This window comes from Prionailurus viverrinus, chromosome C1 (assembly GCF_022837055.1).
Source record: "Prionailurus viverrinus isolate Anna chromosome C1, UM_Priviv_1.0, whole genome shotgun sequence".
Lineage (NCBI taxonomy): Eukaryota > Metazoa > Chordata > Mammalia > Carnivora > Felidae > Prionailurus > Prionailurus viverrinus.
Window position 1 is genome coordinate 111680189 of NC_062568.1, and position 17002 is coordinate 111697190.

Below are 17002 nucleotides of genomic sequence, written 5' to 3' on the forward strand. Positions count from 1 at the left end.
TTTTGTGAGTCTCTTTGGGAATCTGTGCCTTGTGTACCTATTGTATAGGCAAGACAGAAGGGGTACTGGCCTGAGCCAGGGCTGAGCCAGTCGCGTTGGGGTCCAGGGAGTGTTTCCCTCATCTTCTGTTCCTTTGGCCTTAGGACTGAGCTCACACCTCTTGCCCCATCCCTCACCCTTCGGCTAGCTCCCATCCCAGCAGCACCCTGCTCAGTATATTGCCTTTTAAAACTCCTTTTCATTTTCTGCTTTGAGGTCGTCACTGTGAAACTTTCGTCGATGTGTGTCCACATATGCCTTGCCTGAATGGGGGGACTTGCGCTGTGGCCAGCAACATGCCCGATGGTTTCATTTGTCGTTGTCCCCCGGTAAGTGCCACGTTGCCTATCGAAGGGGCCTGCTCTCTTTCACACAGTATGGACAAAGCTGAGATTAAACCTGGTTTTTCCAAGCTCCTTCTGGAACTTTCTTGGTGGGGAGATTTCTTAATTTTAGCTCCTTCACCAAAAAGTGCTGGGGTTTCCCGTGTAAAAGCTATTAAGAAACTCCCGGAAACAGTGAACTCCCTGATCTGTGACTCAGTCTTCAGAAGCACTTAGAGAAATCCACAGGAAGCGGTGGAACGTTCCCATGAAAACAAGACTTGTGTCTCTGACCTCTGGGTCCTGTGCTGGGGGGTAGTCTTGCCCCCAGATTGGGGCAGAGTTGGTTGGGAATGCTGCTCCTTAGCAGGGACTATTTGGGAGCAAGCTGCCTATTACACTAGGAGGAAGCCTATTTTTAGCCGTTTGCTGTGCAAACTCTTTTGCCACTGCCAGAGGCTGAAACCCTCCCTAAAACATAGATCGCTATGTGTGAGGACAAACCAAAAGGAAACCTGTGCTGTCCCCTTGGCCTCACTGAACAGGAAGTATAGGAACAAAATGGCACAGATAGCCTGTGAGACTCCCCAGATTCCTGAAGTAACTTCTTCCACCATAAAGCCATTATATGAGTGGTCTAATGATGTTAAGGAAGGTGCTTATAAGTACAATGCCACCTCAGTCCCCCCCCCCATGCCCAGTGGACTTATTTTCTAGAAGTGAGCTCTTAAAGTAAGAGAAGTCTTCACTCATCCCGTGGGACCTCTTGAAGAGGCCTCTTCCTAGGACGCGGTACAGGAGGCTACATGGAGGGATCTTAGCCGTGTGCCTAGTCTTTATCTTTCTAGAGGTGGGGCAGAGAAGGGATTGGGAGGGAACACCGGGCCTGCTGTCCTCATCTGTTCACTAATCTCAACAGGGATTCTCCGGGGCAAGATGCCAGAGCAGCTGTGGACAAGTGAAGTGCAGGAGAGGGGAGCAGTGTGTGCACACGGCCTCAGGACCCCGCTGCTTCTGCCCCAACCCCCAGGACTGCGAGTCAGGCTGTGCCAGTAGCCCCTGCCAGCATGGGGGTAGCTGCTACCCTCAGCACCAGCCTCCTTATTATTTCTGCCAGTGTTCTCCACCATTCTGGGGCAGCCACTGTGAGCTTTACACGGCCCCCACCAGCACCCCTCCTGCCACCTGTCTGAGCCAGTATTGTGCCGACAAAGCTCGGGACGGCGTCTGCGATGAGGCATGCAACAGCCATGCCTGCCAGTGGGATGGGGGTGACTGTTCCCTGACCATGGAGAACCCCTGGGCCAACTGCTCTTCCCCACTTCCCTGCTGGGATTACATCAACAACCAGTGTGATGAGCTGTGTAACACGGCCGAGTGCCTTTTTGACAACTTTGAATGCCAAGGGAACAGCAAGACGTGCAAGTAAGGGTCCAGGGGCCCCAGAAGCTGAGGGAGACTGTCACTAACACACCTCGGTTCCTCGTTCTTGCTCCTAACCACTCCAGGGCTTCAGCCCAAGCTGCCTCTGCTTTTCAGACTGGCGCCCCGAGGCCCTCTTCCGGGTGTCAGCCTTGCCCCGTCGCACGCTGCCCTGTGTTCTCCCTTGCTGACAGAGGTCCAGGAATGCTCATGCACAGCCACCCTCTCTCTGCCTCTCTCTGCCTTCTCACCTGCTGCTCTCACGACCTCCTAGGGGAAATAACTTTTGGAAGTGGTGTTACCCCACTCTCAGGCAGCCTCTCACATAACCTGCCTGCAGGATGGATGGAAAGGTCTGTACCTCTATCTGTTCACCCCATTCCTTTCCCTCAGACAGAGTTTCCCCTTCTAGACTTATGAGGAAGCATAAGCTAGACCAGGCCACTTAACCCCTCCTCGTCGTCTCTGTGGCAGTTACAGGGTGCTTTATGGTTTACATAGCAACTTTCCTTTTAGCAATCCCATTTAATTTAACCCCAGTGAACTCTCAACAACCTTAATGAGGTGTAGGTACTATTAACAGGTATTTCACAGGTGAGGAAACTGAGACCTGGGAGGTTAGAGAACGTGCCAGAGCACATACAGCTGTTGCTGACTCCCAAGCTCTTTGTTGAGCCAGTGTGGCAGGTGATACCAATGGCATAACCACTATCAAGGGGTGAGAGTGGGGAGGAGAGTGAGGATGAAATAGTTTGTGCATCATTTAGGTTTGGGGACTCGATTTCCTTTTCCCAGTATTTGAAAGAGGCTGTACAGTTTAAATCTGGTATCTTGTCTGGGACACACCTCTCCCCACCTGCCTTCCAGAGCTAGGATTCAGTCTTGTTTGGGGAGGAAATGGGCCATATCGACAGGGTCCTCTGTGGAGCCCTGATGGCTCAGGGCTCTGTACCCGGTTCCTGGAGGCCCCCTTTTTTTTTTTTCCAAAAGCTCATTCTTACCGCAGCAGGGACAGCAGATTAAAAAAAAAAAAAAAAAAAGAGGAAGCATGCACCTGGTTAATTTGTTTCAGGCATGCAGCTTTGCTTACAAAGCTGACTTACAAAGATTACCAGCTGCCTGGGCGGCTGTAAACCCGTGCAGCATAGCGAGCACAGTGTTGTTTCTCCTTTGGAGGGTGCTCACATTGAGTGGCATAGATGGGATATGTACTCTGTGCTGTCAGGATGGGAGACTCAATGAGGGGACCTGATCTGGGCTACAGAAGATAGGCGGGAAAAGCCACAGTAGTTCCAGGCAGAAAACCAAATAGCACTGCAGTCTATTCTGAGCCCTTCCCTTGTTCTCCTCCTCTTCTGCCTCCCCCTGCCTAGGTATGACAAATACTGTGCAGACCACTTCAAAGACAACCACTGTGACCAGGGATGCAACAGTGAGGAGTGTGGCTGGGATGGGTTGGACTGTGCTGCTGACCGGCCGGAGAACCTGGCGGAGGGGACCCTGGTTATAGTGGTGCTCATGCCCCCAGAGCAGCTTCTCCAGGATGCCCGCAGCTTTTTGCGGGCACTGGGCACCCTGCTCCGTACCAACCTGCAGATTAAACGGGACTCTCAGGGGGTACTCATGGTCTACCCCTATTATGGTGAGAAGTCGGCTGCCATGAAGAAGCAGAGGATGATACGCAGGTCCCTTCCTGGTGACCAAGAACAGGAGGTGGTTGGGTAGGTTTTTGGTTTCTGAACTTCTTAAAGTTTATAAAGCTAAGTACTCTGACGCACAGAGGAAGTCATAACTGAACCTATAAGAATGCAGAGCTCAGGCAAGTAGAACAGCCACCAAGTACAGTAAACCCGTGATGCCAGTACGTATGTTTAAGGGTAAGGTTTTCCTTGGTCTTGGTATCCTGAAAGGCGGGCTGGAGCAAGCAGAAGGTGGGATGTCAGGACGGCCTCCTCAAATGCCAGAATGTGTAACCTTTTGCCAGGGTTGCCTCAAATCCCTTTACTACTGACCATTCTTTTTATGTTAATCATTGCGTTCTGTTCAAGGCCATGCATTTATAACAGAAGGCTCTCTGTAATAGTCTTGAATTGTTCTGTCATTGCACCCCACTATTTGTTGCTGTATCCCACAAGTTTCAACTGTATAGCTACCTCAGATGCAGATGCAGAGACCACGGAGAATAGGGACCCGCTTTACCCAGTGTCCTCCCTTTGACTTGCGTTGCCTAAGTCAGAAGGCACAAACTCAGCCAGACCAAGGAAGGTGAGACATAGTCCGGTGGGAACTCGTATTTAGGATCTAAAAGGACAGGATCTAATTTCTGAGATCTTTTGATGGCCTCATCACAGAGATAGGAGAGCCCAGTGCTGATGTGAGGAAGGAAGGCTCATGCAGTCCTTTCTAACTTCACTTGCTTGACTGGCACCCTCTGTTTTACTCACCATTTCCCCTTGGCATCCTACAGCTCTAAGGTGTTTCTGGAAATTGACAACCGCCAGTGTGTTCAAGATTCAGACCAGTGTTTCAAGAACACGGATGCAGCAGCAGCTCTTCTGGCCTCTCATGCCATCCAGGGGACCTTGTCGTACCCTCTTGTGTCCGTTGTCAGTGAGTAGCACTGGTGTTAAAGGAAGAGTTTGGGGCAGGGGAGACGTCACTTGGGGCCAGTGAGAAAAGGGCACACTTTTCAGTGTGCAGCTCTGTTTTTCAGTGCCAGTGAGGTCAATCAGTCAATGCCCTCTAAATGAATTTTATGCTAAGATTGAGAGGTTTATTCAGCACATTCCCTGTCTCCCTGCACTTCCAGGTGAATCTCTGACTCCAAAAGGTACTCAGCTTCTCTATCTACTTGCTGTTGCCGTTGTCATTATCCTGTTTATTATCTTGCTGGGAGTTATCATGGCGAAACGAAAGCGTAAGCATGGCTCCCTCTGGCTGCCTGAAGGTTTCACCCTTCGCCGAGACTCCAGCAATCACAAGCGCCGTGAGCCAGTGGGACAGGATGCCGTGGGGCTGAAGTAAGACGGTTTGCCAACACGCCACTATTCACAGTAGTAATAGCAGGGATAGAGGAGAAAGGAAATCTTGTTGAATTATGATTTTAAATTTCGAGCTCTGGCCACACCACATTGTCACACCTAACCATGATTCTGAGTGTCTGCTGAGCGACTATGAACTAACAGAGTCTGGATGCTTCTATTCTGTATATATTAAAGCAGTGGTGCTTGGCTTATATGTTGAGGCACCCTTTTGTTGTAAGCTCTTGATCCACAGGAAAGGAAAAGATGTTTACTCGGGCAGTGGGATGGAAAATACTGCCCATCCTTTGTGGGCCAAGGCTCCTGAAAGTCTTTGAGGATAGCCATGGAAAAAGTATTGAAAACCACTATATGAGTTTATGACATAATCTCTGCTCTTGTTTTTCCCCTTCATAATCTTGTCCTATCAGAAATCTCTCAGTGCAAGTCTCAGAGGCTAACCTAATTGGTTCTGGAACAAGTGAACATTGGGTTGATGATGAAGGGCCCCAGCCAAAGAAAGCCAAGGTAAGCTGGCCATGGTAGATCCACTATTATCAGCCACTATCTGGTCACACCAAATTTCTGTCCTTTGCTATCTAGAGTGTCCTGAATGGGTGAAAAGGGTGATAGTCTTTATGTGCTGCCCAGGCAATGGCTACCCCAGGTTGTCATGAAAGGCAAGAATCATTAGGTCATTGATGGCCTTGGGTTACCTCCATATGTGTTTCAGTAAGAACTCTTTAGAGGCGCCTGGGTGGCTCAGTCAGTTAAGCATCTGACTCTTGATTTCAGCTCAGGTCATGATCTCATGGAGTTTGAGCCCCACATCGGGCTCTATGCTGGCGGTGTGGAGTCTGCTTGGGAGTCTCTCTCTCACTTTCTCTCTGCCCCTGCCCCATTTGCATGCGCGCGCGCTCTCTCTCTCTGTCTCTCTAAATAAAAAAATAAATAAACCTAAAAAAATAACTCTTTATTAAAAATAATAAAACAAACATGATTCCTTCCTTAAGAATCATGCTGATGGTTGGGGCGCCTGGGTGGCGCAGTCGGTTAAGCGTCTGACTTCAGCCAGGTCACGATCTCGCGGTCCGTGAGTTCGAGCCCCGCGTCGGGCTCTGGGCTGATGGCTCAGAGCCTGGAGCCTGTTTCCGATCCTGTGTCTCCCTCTCTCTCTGCCCCTCCCCCGTTCATACTCTGTCTCTCTCTGTCCCAAAAATAAATAAACGTTGAAAAAAAAAATTAAAATTAAAAAAAAAAAAAAAAGAATCATGCTGATGGTAGCTGAATAAGGAATGATGTGTGTAAATAGCAGTTTCCTTTATGACTAGCTCTCCCCCTTATCTTCTCTGGATACTCCCCCTTCAGGAAGGAAGAAAGCCAATGACCATTGAGTTTGGAGGTTCTACATCTTGAGCGCAGGAAACTAGAACCATAAAGTAAGAGGTAGATTGGGCTGAAGCTGATGTGAAAAGGGAGACAATCCATCCATAGCTATACATGGCTGGGATATGCATATATCCATGAGTATTCTAAAGCAGCTTGAGGGGATGAATGCTTGAGGAATATAGACATGCAGTACAGCATGATGGTTCAGAACATTGCTTAGTTACAATCAGAACTGGATTCAAGTCCAAAACTCTGCTACTTAGTAGCTGGAAAACTTAACCTCTTTGTACCTCATTATCCTTATCTGTAAAATAGGGAGTTGTTTCAAAGATTAAATATATATGTGTGAAGCATCTTACCCATTTTCTATCATGTAGTAAATATTCAATAAAAGGTAGCTGCCTTTTAAATTATAGTAATAGTTACTGCCCAGCAAATATTTTCTTGGGTGTTTGCTATGTGCTGGGCATTGTATTAAGTACAGGGAGGTGGTATTGAACAAGGCTTGTTTCCTGTTCTCATGAATCTTACCTTCTCGTGGTAGAGACTGTTATATAGTGCCTTGTGAGCACTTAACACAGAGTCAGTTAAGTAGAGGTAAGCAGAGGGTATTTTCGAACCCACAAGAGGAATTAAAGTCCCTTTGTATTTGAAGGGTAGGTAGGAGTTGTTAGTCAGACAAAGAATTGGGAAAAGATATGGCAGGCACAGGGGACAACCCAGGCAGATGTCCAGAAGCAAGGAAATGGTGTTTTGGGGATCTGTATCTAGATAGCGTATTTGGTAGGTGAAATAGATGGTATATTAAGGCTGAAGCCTGGAGTTTGGAATGGGGAGGTCGGGAGAGTGGTACAGATGGCACAGGAGAGGGTGACAGGAATCACATCCGGCAGCAGCAGGAAGGCAGTGTGGATGACACCCTGGCAGGTAGAATAGGAGGAGACTACAACTGCCTCCTTGTCCGCAGCTCCTAATGGTGGGCCAGGTCAACACAGAGCGTTGTTTTCTTGTCAGGCTGAAGATGAGGCTTTGCTCTCAGAAGAAGATGATGCCATTGATCGACGTCCATGGACACAGCAGCACCTTGAGGCCGCAGATATCCGCAGGACGCCGTCGCTGGCACTCACTCCTCCACAGGCAGAGCAGGAGGTGGATGTGTTGGATGTGAATGTCCGTGGCCCAGGTCAGCACACACCCGCTTTCCAAACCTGCCCTGCCTGCCCTTGGCTCTGTGATGTGCCTCGGTGATCTGCCCCCTGCCAATTGCACAGACTAAATTAGCATGAGGAAATGAACATTTAGGGAATACAGACATACAGAACATGTAAACTTCTGTAAGAAGAGGGAAGGATTTTATATTGCCTCACCTACAGCATGCTTGGGAATAGATAGGCTGATTACATGGGAAAGAGTTTAATGGGATAGAGAAATAATATCCCAAAGCAGAAGGATAGAAAATTACTTTAATTGATACCTTAGTGCATATTATTGTTAATACTGGATATTTTTAAATGTTGCCCAATTTAAAATAACATAGCACTTAGGAACTCAAACAGGAAGGCTTGTTTAACTTAGAGAAGAGCCCTAGCTTAAAAACACTCTTATTTTCCCATAAAGGGCATTATCTATCAGAGGAAAAACAGGTGGCAAATGTAAAACGAATTGCCCATTACCACAAGAAGCTCAGAGGGTTTTTTCCCCATAAGAATAACTTTATTCAAACAGAACGCTTCCAGCCACTGGGTTCATTGAACATTAATGTCCTTCTCCTCCTTAAATATTTTTTGGAAAATTCCGTTCTTATAGATGGGTGCACCCCACTGATGCTGGCTTCCCTCCGAGGAGGCAGCTCAGATATGAGTGATGAAGATGAAGATGGAGAGGACTCTTCTGCCAACATCATCACAGACTTGGTCTACCAGGGTGCCAGCCTGCAGGCCCAGACAGACCGGACTGGTGAGATGGCTCTGCACCTTGCAGCGCGCTACTCAAGGGCTGATGCCGCCAAGCGTCTCCTGGATGCAGGTGCAGACGCCAACGCCCAGGACAACATGGGCCGCTGCCCTCTCCATGCTGCAGTGGCAGCTGATGCCCAGGGGGTCTTCCAGGTAAAGAACAGAGCTGATTCCCTATAGATCTATAATGGTTTCTCTTTGCTAAGGCACTTAATACCCAATTATGCTCCTTCAGTAATTCTCTGAGAAAATAGGGCGGATGGTGGATCTGGTGGATCCAGGATGGTGGAGTCCTGCTTGTAGGATGGGAAAGCAGGAAAAGAGCAGCAGAAAACTGACCTAACCAGAACAGCCAGATAGCGACAGAGCTTACAGCAGATCCCACCAGTTTTCTGATTCTTCATCACTGTTCATTTTGATGTGCCCAAATGCCTCCCAAATGAATAGATCAGATGGGAGTGATACCTGTTATGAAGTTTTTGACTAGTATCAGCTTCTCCCTGTAGATTTATCTGGCCATATGGGCTTCTAGCTGCTCATTGGTGGTTTTTTTGACATGAATTCACTGTGTATTCCTTTTATTTTACCCTTGTGAGGAAACTGGAAGCATTCTGATTAATCTTAAACTATATACACCACAACTGAGGTTATGATATTTTCCCACTTACTCCTTTCTTTAGAAAGCAGAAGACATCACTCTCCATGAGATGGCGTCCCCTAGCACCCTTTGTTCCTTCATTCATTCATGCATTCATTCAGCATTTATTGATTGAGGATGATAGAATCATGGACACAAAGACAACAAGCATTCCCTGCCCTCCAGGAACTTACAGGGTTGCCTCAGCTCTGATGCTCTTGTTTCTTCTTTTAACTTCATTATTTTCTTTTATCTAGTTGACTATCTTTTCTGTACTTTCTCATCTTGTAGATTCTGATCCGCAACCGAGTAACTGATCTGGACGCCAGGATGAACGATGGCACTACACCACTGATCCTGGCCGCCCGCCTGGCTGTGGAGGGAATGGTGGCAGAACTGATCAACTGCCAAGCAGATGTGAATGCAGTAGACGACCATGGTAGGGCTGAGAGGCAGGGAGCCAGATTCTCGCCTGCAAAGCATGCCTCTAAGGGGGAAAATCATGTGATCTTTAAAGAACCATCTCAGATTTGAATCCAATGAAGATTCTATCATTCATTTATTCTTCTTTCAACATTTTAAGTCCAGAGAACTAAGCCAGTGGGAAGTCCATAGGCGAAGATAGGAAGGGATTTTTAGTGAGGGTTTTTGGAACCCAAAGCCAGTCTATGAAAGGCTTGCCTCTGTAGGTTCTACTCGGGATATGAGGACTAGTGAGCTTGTCCTCACTAGGGAGGGATTATGAGCAACATCTTAAATAGACATTCTGGTGTGATAAGTAGATAGATTATTGTCCTCAGTATGGGATTCTACCATGTGGAAGACGTGGGTACCCTAGACAAATGATCTTTTTACCTACATGTCTTTCTAATGCTAGGCAGCCTGTATTAAAGTATTTCTAGAACAGGAAAAGGAAGATAATACTTTGGTTTTTTTCCACAGGCTGTCACTGACAACTGGCTTGCTTCTCTCTGGGAAGTTCAAGGTTTCCTTATATAAGTCATGATGCTTCCTTATACTGGGAAGAGGACATGTTCCTCTACTCTGTCTGCTTATAAAAATGTTTCTCCCTGCAGGAAAATCCGCTCTTCACTGGGCAGCTGCTGTCAATAACGTGGAGGCAACCCTTTTGCTGTTGAAAAACGGGGCCAACCGAGACATGCAAGACAACAAGGTACAGTCTGGGCAGACCTAGCAGTGCCTCAGATTACGAAGCCTTCCCTTTTCTCCTATAGCTCCTCTTGTGATGAGTATAGACAAAGAGGGAGGCAGCGTGGACAACAGCTGGATCCAAAGAGTTTGAGGGGAAGGTATTGGGTTATCCAGGGATGTGTCAGGAGGCGAGTCCTCTGCCTACACAGTACTCAGTCTGGATCAGGCTGTCCTGTAAATAACTTCAGTGCAGCCTTTTCTGCCTTTCTCTTGGACATCGTCCTTTCTCCTGTCCTCTGTTCTCTTCATGCTCACTTGCTTTTCTCTTGTTCTTGTTCATTTTCTTTGCTGTGGCTCTTGTTTTCTGTTCTTGGACACCATGGTATTTTCCTGGTTGCTTTTCTTCCTCTGGGTTTTGGGTCATACTTCTCTTCTCTTGTGTATTTCCCCTTTTCTCTAATTTTAATTCTTTCTTAAACATGTTTTGTTTCCTATTGCTTCTGCTTCCCCTTATTTTTCTGCTTTAGGTTCTTGCCCTCCTACTTCTCTTATTTCCAAGAAGTCCTTTTCCTCTTAGAACCCTATTTTGATAAGCTCAGTGCTCTTTTAAGCAAATCTCTGGCTCAGGAGAATGCTTTATTTCACACATTCCCAACTAAAGAGACATCACCCTCAATGGGGCAAAATTGACTGTTGAGGAAGGGTAGAATGATCTTACTCTTTTTGTGTATAAAACTACAGATATATGGGGCACCTGGGTGGTTCGGTCAGGTAAGCGTCCAACTCTTGGTTTCAGCTCAGGTCGTGAACTCACCGTTCATGAGTTTGAGCACTACGTTGGGCTCCATGCTGACAGCACACAGCCTGCTTGGGATTCTCTGTCTCCTTCTCTCTCTGCCCTCCCCCCCACCCAATCTTTCAAAACAAATAAATAAATTTTTATTTATTTATATTTTTTTAATTTTCTCTTTTACATTTATTTATTTTTGAGAGACAGAGAGACAGAGCACTAGTCGGGGAGGGATAGAGAGAGGAAGACACAGAATCCTAAGCAGGCTCCAGGCTCTGAGCTGTCAGCACAGAGCCCGACGCAGGGCCCAAACTCACAAACCGTGAGATCATGACCTGAGCCGAAGTCAGACACTTAACTGACTGACCCACTCAGGCGCCCCATAAAAAAAAAAAAATTTTTTTTAAGCTACAGATATACATTCAGTACCTAGGTAGATAGACATTTTATCTGTGCTAGTAAAATTTCACATGGGGAGGCAGTTAGGGAAATAATGTCTAAGGGGTTGATAATAACAAAAAGTTTGAGAAACACTGACATATGATCAAGGGTGTTGCTAATTTTCATGTGCTATGTGGGTCTTCTCTGTAGGAAGAGACACCTCTGTTTCTTGCTGCCCGGGAGGGAAGCTACGAAGCAGCCAAGATCCTGTTAGACCATTTTGCCAATCGGGATATCACAGACCACATGGATCGTCTTCCCCGGGATGTGGCTCGGGACCGCATGCACCATGACATCGTGCGCCTCCTAGACGAGTACAATGTGACACCGAGCCCTCCAGGCACTGTGCTGACTTCTGCCCTCTCACCTGTCATCTGTGGGCCCAACAGATCTTTCCTCAGCCTAAAGCACACCCCAATGGGCAAGAAGCCTAGACGGCCCAATACCAAGAGTGCCATGCCCACTAGCCTCCCTAACCTTGCCAAGGAGGCCAAGGATGCCAAGGGTAGTAGGAGGAAGAAGTCTCTGAGTGACAAGGGTCAGCTGTCTGAGAGTTCAGTGACTTTATCCCCAGTTGATTCCTTAGAGTCTCCTCACACATATGTTTCTGACACCACATCTTCTCCAATGATTACATCCCCTGGAATCTTACAGGCCTCACCCAACCCTATGTTGGCCACTGCTGCACCCCCTGCCCCAGTCCATGCACAGCATGCACTGTCCTTCTCTAACCTGCATGAAATGCAGCCTTTGGCTCACGGGGCCAACACTGTGCTTCCCTCAGTGAGCCAGCTGCTATCCCATCACCACATTGTTCCCCCAGGCAGTGGCAGTACGGGGAGCTTGGGCAGGCTCCATCCAGTCACTGTTCCAGCAGATTGGATGAACCGCATGGAGATGAATGAGACCCAGTACAATGAGATGTTTAGTATGGTTCTGGCTCCAGCTGAGGGCACGCACCCTGGCATAGCTCCCCAGAGCAGACCACCTGAAGGGAAGCATATAACTACCCCTCGGGAGCCCTTGCCCCCCATTGTGACTTTCCAGCTAATCCCCAAAGGCAGTATTTCCCAACCAGCAGGGACTCCCCAGCCTCAGTCCAACTGCCCCCCACCTGTTGCAGGCCCTGTGCCCACCATGTACCAGATTCCAGAAATGGCTCGTTTGCCTAATATGGCTTTTCCCACTGCCATGATGCCCCAGCAGGATGGGCAGGTTGCTCAGACCATTCTCCCAGCCTATCATCCTTTCCCAGCCTCCGTGGGCAAGTATCCCACACCACCTTCACAGCATAGTTATGCTTCCTCAAATGCTGCTGAGCGAACACCCAGTCACAGTGGTCACCTCCAGGGTGAGCATCCCTACCTGACACCATCCCCAGAGTCTCCTGACCAGTGGTCAAGTTCATCACCCCACTCTGCTTCTGACTGGTCAGATGTGACCACCAGCCCTACCCCTGGGGGTGCTGGAGGAGGTCAGCGGGGACCTGGAACACACATGTCTGAGCCACCGCGCAGCAACATGCAGGTGTATGCATGAAAGAGTCTGCCTCCAGTGTAGGGACAGAACTGCCTATTGTAAATGCTGCTGAGGAACAAATGAAGGTCATCCGGGAGAGAAATGAAGAAATCTCTGGAATCAGCTTCTGGAAGCAGGAGGAAGAAGATGCTTTTATCTTTTAGATAATGCAAGAAGCAATTTTGTCAACTTCACTGGGTATCTGCAGGATTTGGGGTGGGAGGAACATGGTTCCTTTCAGTCTCTTACCCATCAAGCCAAGTTTGTGGAAACTCAAGATGAATACAAGACTTGGGGCCACGTTTACTCTTTTCTCTTTGGAGAAAAGAATGGATGCCTGTTGTAGCCCAGACATTCTTGCAGCCTGGACTGCATTTTAAGCCCTGGGGGCTTCTGCCATATCCATGAGAAGATTTTACGTACAGTCCTGTTGGGAATTGTACCTTGGAATTCTGCCCAAGTTGACTTATCTCATCTTCTCTTACTTGGAAATTCTTCTGATTTCATTTGGTGCTTTAATTTTGCACCTCTCTGTGGTTGTACTCCCCCCACACCCCCAGCATGGTATAGGGCAACGTGCTTTTAATCATTCCTGCTCTGAAAAGCAATTTCAGCCTCCTTTCCCCTCTTCTCCCAGTGTCCCCAGGAATATCACAGGGTTTGCTTCGGTTATGGTTCTCAGCATACACCTTTCAAGTATGTGTCTTTAGAAAACGGATTCATTGCAGTCTCCTACATAATGTCATTCCTAGAAGAGGAAGGGGAGCAAGACATTTTTCTTTGAACCCATTTTGGAGACAGAAGTCCTTTTCAAGAGACTGCACCTTAGTTCTCTTGCCTGCATGCAGGGCTTTACGTAAACCTTACCAGGAAGAAGGATAAGAATTGGTTGTTTTCCCATTTGTGGGCCTAGTCAGTGGGAAGTTTTATCATTGGCAGTGCAGGTACTATGAGCCCCTTAAAACAAATAAACAAACAAGAAACAGACAAAGATGTGGAATGTTGGAATGACCAAGAGATAAGCTAACTCATGTGAGAAGTGGTTATCCACTAACAAGTCCCTTTCCTTCTCTCCCAGCATTCCATTGATGGCCTGTGCAAAACACATTTGTTCCCAGATCTCAGAACCCCTGGCCTACTTCACTCACTCATCCAGCAGGGAAAGCTAGCCTTAGTTGTTGAGACTTTCCTTCCATAGAAGAAAATGTCTCAAACGATGCTTCCTCGCCACTCAGAGCTGAACTCTGTTTGGCTCGAGGGACCCCGTGCCAGCCGGGTTCCTTTTGCGGAGGGATTGCAGTCTCTGCTTCCTGAGGCTGTTTCTGACCGCAGGCCTGCTCACCAGCCCTTCACTGTGCGTGCAGTCTGAGTTGTCGGTGCACCCAAGTAGGTTCTCACTGAACGCATGGATTTTTCTGTGTTCAAGTGCAGGAAATAGAAAGCTAACCTAGTTTTCTGGGATCCAAGCCAGCCCCGTACAAAGGTTGGAACTATGAGGCAGCCTTTGCTATTTTTTGCTACCATTCCTTTTGTTTTGAGGCAGTCGTGGCGTTCCCTTTCAGGCAACTAACATAGAAACTTACTGTGGACATTTTCCTTTCCCTGAGTTGCCTTGTAGATAATGATGGACAATTAAAGACTGTCTTTGTCATTCTCATGCTCAGATTATGGTTATATTTTACTTGAGTCGGCTCTCTGTATTTGTGGTCTTGGCACCTTCTGTGGCACTCTGTCAAGGGCAGAAGCATTCTAGTCAACACTAGAAATAGGAATATCGTTTTCTTCCTCTTGTCCCTGAGTCATCCAATAGTGGATCCTGTGGCCACACTGTCATCTCTGCCCGGTGCTGTGATGTCATGACACCTGGGAAATTAGTTCTGCTGGGGCATTTTGTAGATAATAACAGGTGAATTGCCTACTCTGTTTGAATGGTAGTCTTCATTACTGCCTTGGCTAGGAGTACCCATCAGAGCATTCCACTTAACGTGATTTATCTGTTTGTGGCCCCGTATGGAACCCCTGAGTGTCTGTTAGCATGGCAGTCTACAAATTTTTTTTTTTTAGTCCTGCCCAGGCTCATCAACAGAAATAATTAGTACTGCCCCAGAAAACTGTATTCTCTCATGTGGCAACTCTTACCAGCCCTTTCATAGCAGGTAACATTTTATCTTCTGAACAGTGACTCTCTGTCCTTGGGCCCATTTGTTAATTCACAGATGGGGAGAACCTCTCTGTGTGGGCCACTGTGGACCTCACCACATCTGCCCCTGTCATCCTGTTTCATCCCCACTTCCTGAAAGTATCAGCCTCTGACCCAACAGCTTGGATCCTCTATTGCCTCCTCCTTCCCCAACCACAATTTAGGCCTAACTTGCTTCTTTTTCCTTCTTGGGATCCTTTGGGTTTTGGGAAAGGGAATGTGAAAGCTGCCATTACAGACTACGGGCTTCAGTGATGAGGAGGAAAACACTGCCTTTCAAGCATTTATCAATCCCTTAGATTTTAAGAACCCTTCAGTTGTATAGTACCTAATAAAAGTGAAGGTGAGATGGAGAATCACTTTCTTATTTGGGTTCTGAATTAGAGACTAAGTTTTATAGGACACGTCTTTTATGCCATGTATAGGTCACCCTCTCCCCAATTTTGGTTTTTATTTTTATAAATTTTTCTTTTGACTCCTCTTCTGTCTGCCTTTGGGGATAGATTCTTCTGTTTGTTTTTTCTGTTTTGTGTTAAGCATCATTTTCTGACTTACATGATGGTGAGGGAGAGAAACGTGTAAAAGAGAGTTAAAGACTTTGATGTAAGCAGTCAGCCATGATGCGAAGCCTGCTATACCATCTTATTATGGTCGCTGGTACACAGTTCTGGCATAGAAAAGAACCAAAGGTATAATATTTTGTGGGCAGGCAGTTTGGATTTTAACCAACACATTGAATGTATGATGACTATTTGAGAGGACACAACTATATGACCTGACGCTCCCACTTGTAACTGGTACTACGGCTCCTTCCTTGTGTACATTTCTCTTAAAAGTGATACTATATGTTTGTATGAGAAACCCAGTAACCAGAAAAATGACTGCATATTCCTAACTATACATAGTAAGGAAAATGCAAACTGTTTTTACTTTTCAAATTTTCATTCTAAAGTAGTTAAGATGAAATTTATATGAAAGCATTTTTATCACAAAATAAAAAAAGATTACATGTCAAGCTCTGTGACATTGCAGTTTTTATTTTCCATTCCAGTGTCCCTGGTCTTGCAGTGACCTCCTTTGTGATGTCATGATAGGCTGAGAATGAAATAATTTTCTCTTCATTCTGAATCCCACAAAGCCAAGCACTAGGCTTCTTTTTTTCATTCTCCCAAGCAGATTGCAAATAAATGCTTTTGAGGAAAAACTTCTGTCAAATAGGAAGCACCACAAGACAATCACTTTTCTGTGCACTAGTTAGTGGCAAACAGACACTCACTGAGGACAAGGTACCTTCCAGTGGAAATGGGGAGTGTTTGCTAAGGCCAGAATTGAAAAGTGGGATGTAACTGATAAAATTGATAGTGCTGTTACCTAAACCATTAGTTTTCAATATTATTCCTCAAATTAAATTTGTATAGAACTTTGTTGCAGGAAGTATGGCTGGAGTCGCAAAAGATGAGTCCGCAAATAAAATGCAGTTAAGTGAAGGTCCTCATACTTGAGTCGGAATGAGGCCCTGACTCCAGAATGAAGCTTCTTTTTATTAGGATAATTGCTAAAGACTATGTGCATAAAGTCAGCTAAGTGTGTTAATCAATCTAATGGTTTAGCTTTTCAAGGTTGAATTTCGAGTTAATTGGTTTCTGTAACACTAGGAAGGGTCAGCTGTGAAGGAGGATCCAGCCCTGGACTATGTTAATGGCTCTAGGTGTCCCTTACCAGCCGCAGCCTCATTCAGCTGTGTAAACATGTCCTAAGGCCTTGCACCTTCTCCAGCCCTTCCCTTTTGAAGTCTCTTCCTTGGATGCTTCTCTCCTGCATCTCCCACAGAACTTTATACAATTCTAAAGTAGTATTTTGCCTATAAATATGTTACCAAGTTCCTTTATACATTTACTTGTGAAAGTCCATCAGGGAGACGTTTGAACACAAGTATTTGACATTGGTGATGCTTATGTCATGACCAGTCTTGTGTCAACTTCAGCATTGAGTTTATTTCCATATTCTGTTAGTTTTGCAGAAACTTTTTCTTTTTAAGTATATTTCTTTTTGAGACAGAGAGAGGGAGAGGGAGACACAGAATCCAAAGTAGTCTCCAGGCTCTGACCTGTCAGCA

General features: G+C 46.5%; 1 protein-coding gene across 2 annotated transcripts in view; it reads left to right on the forward strand.

Annotated features, from left to right (window-relative positions):
• Window positions 1-15901, forward strand: part of NOTCH2 (notch receptor 2) — a 165751-nt gene extending 149850 nt beyond the window's left edge. For both annotated transcript variants that reach the window (XM_047869286.1, XM_047869287.1), the window contains 11 exons: window positions 256-368; window positions 1282-1787; window positions 3158-3505; window positions 4252-4394; window positions 4594-4804; window positions 5236-5332; window positions 7208-7376; window positions 8000-8301; window positions 9077-9224; window positions 9862-9959; window positions 11319-15901. In XM_047869286.1, the coding sequence (XP_047725242.1) occupies window positions 256-368; window positions 1282-1787; window positions 3158-3505; window positions 4252-4394; window positions 4594-4804; window positions 5236-5332; window positions 7208-7376; window positions 8000-8301; window positions 9077-9224; window positions 9862-9959; window positions 11319-12707 (3524 nt within the window). In that variant the 3' untranslated portion in view covers window positions 12708-15901. The remainder of the gene's footprint in view (window positions 1-255; window positions 369-1281; window positions 1788-3157; window positions 3506-4251; window positions 4395-4593; window positions 4805-5235; window positions 5333-7207; window positions 7377-7999; window positions 8302-9076; window positions 9225-9861; window positions 9960-11318) is intronic.
• The last annotated feature ends 1101 nt before the right edge of the window (window positions 15902-17002 follow it).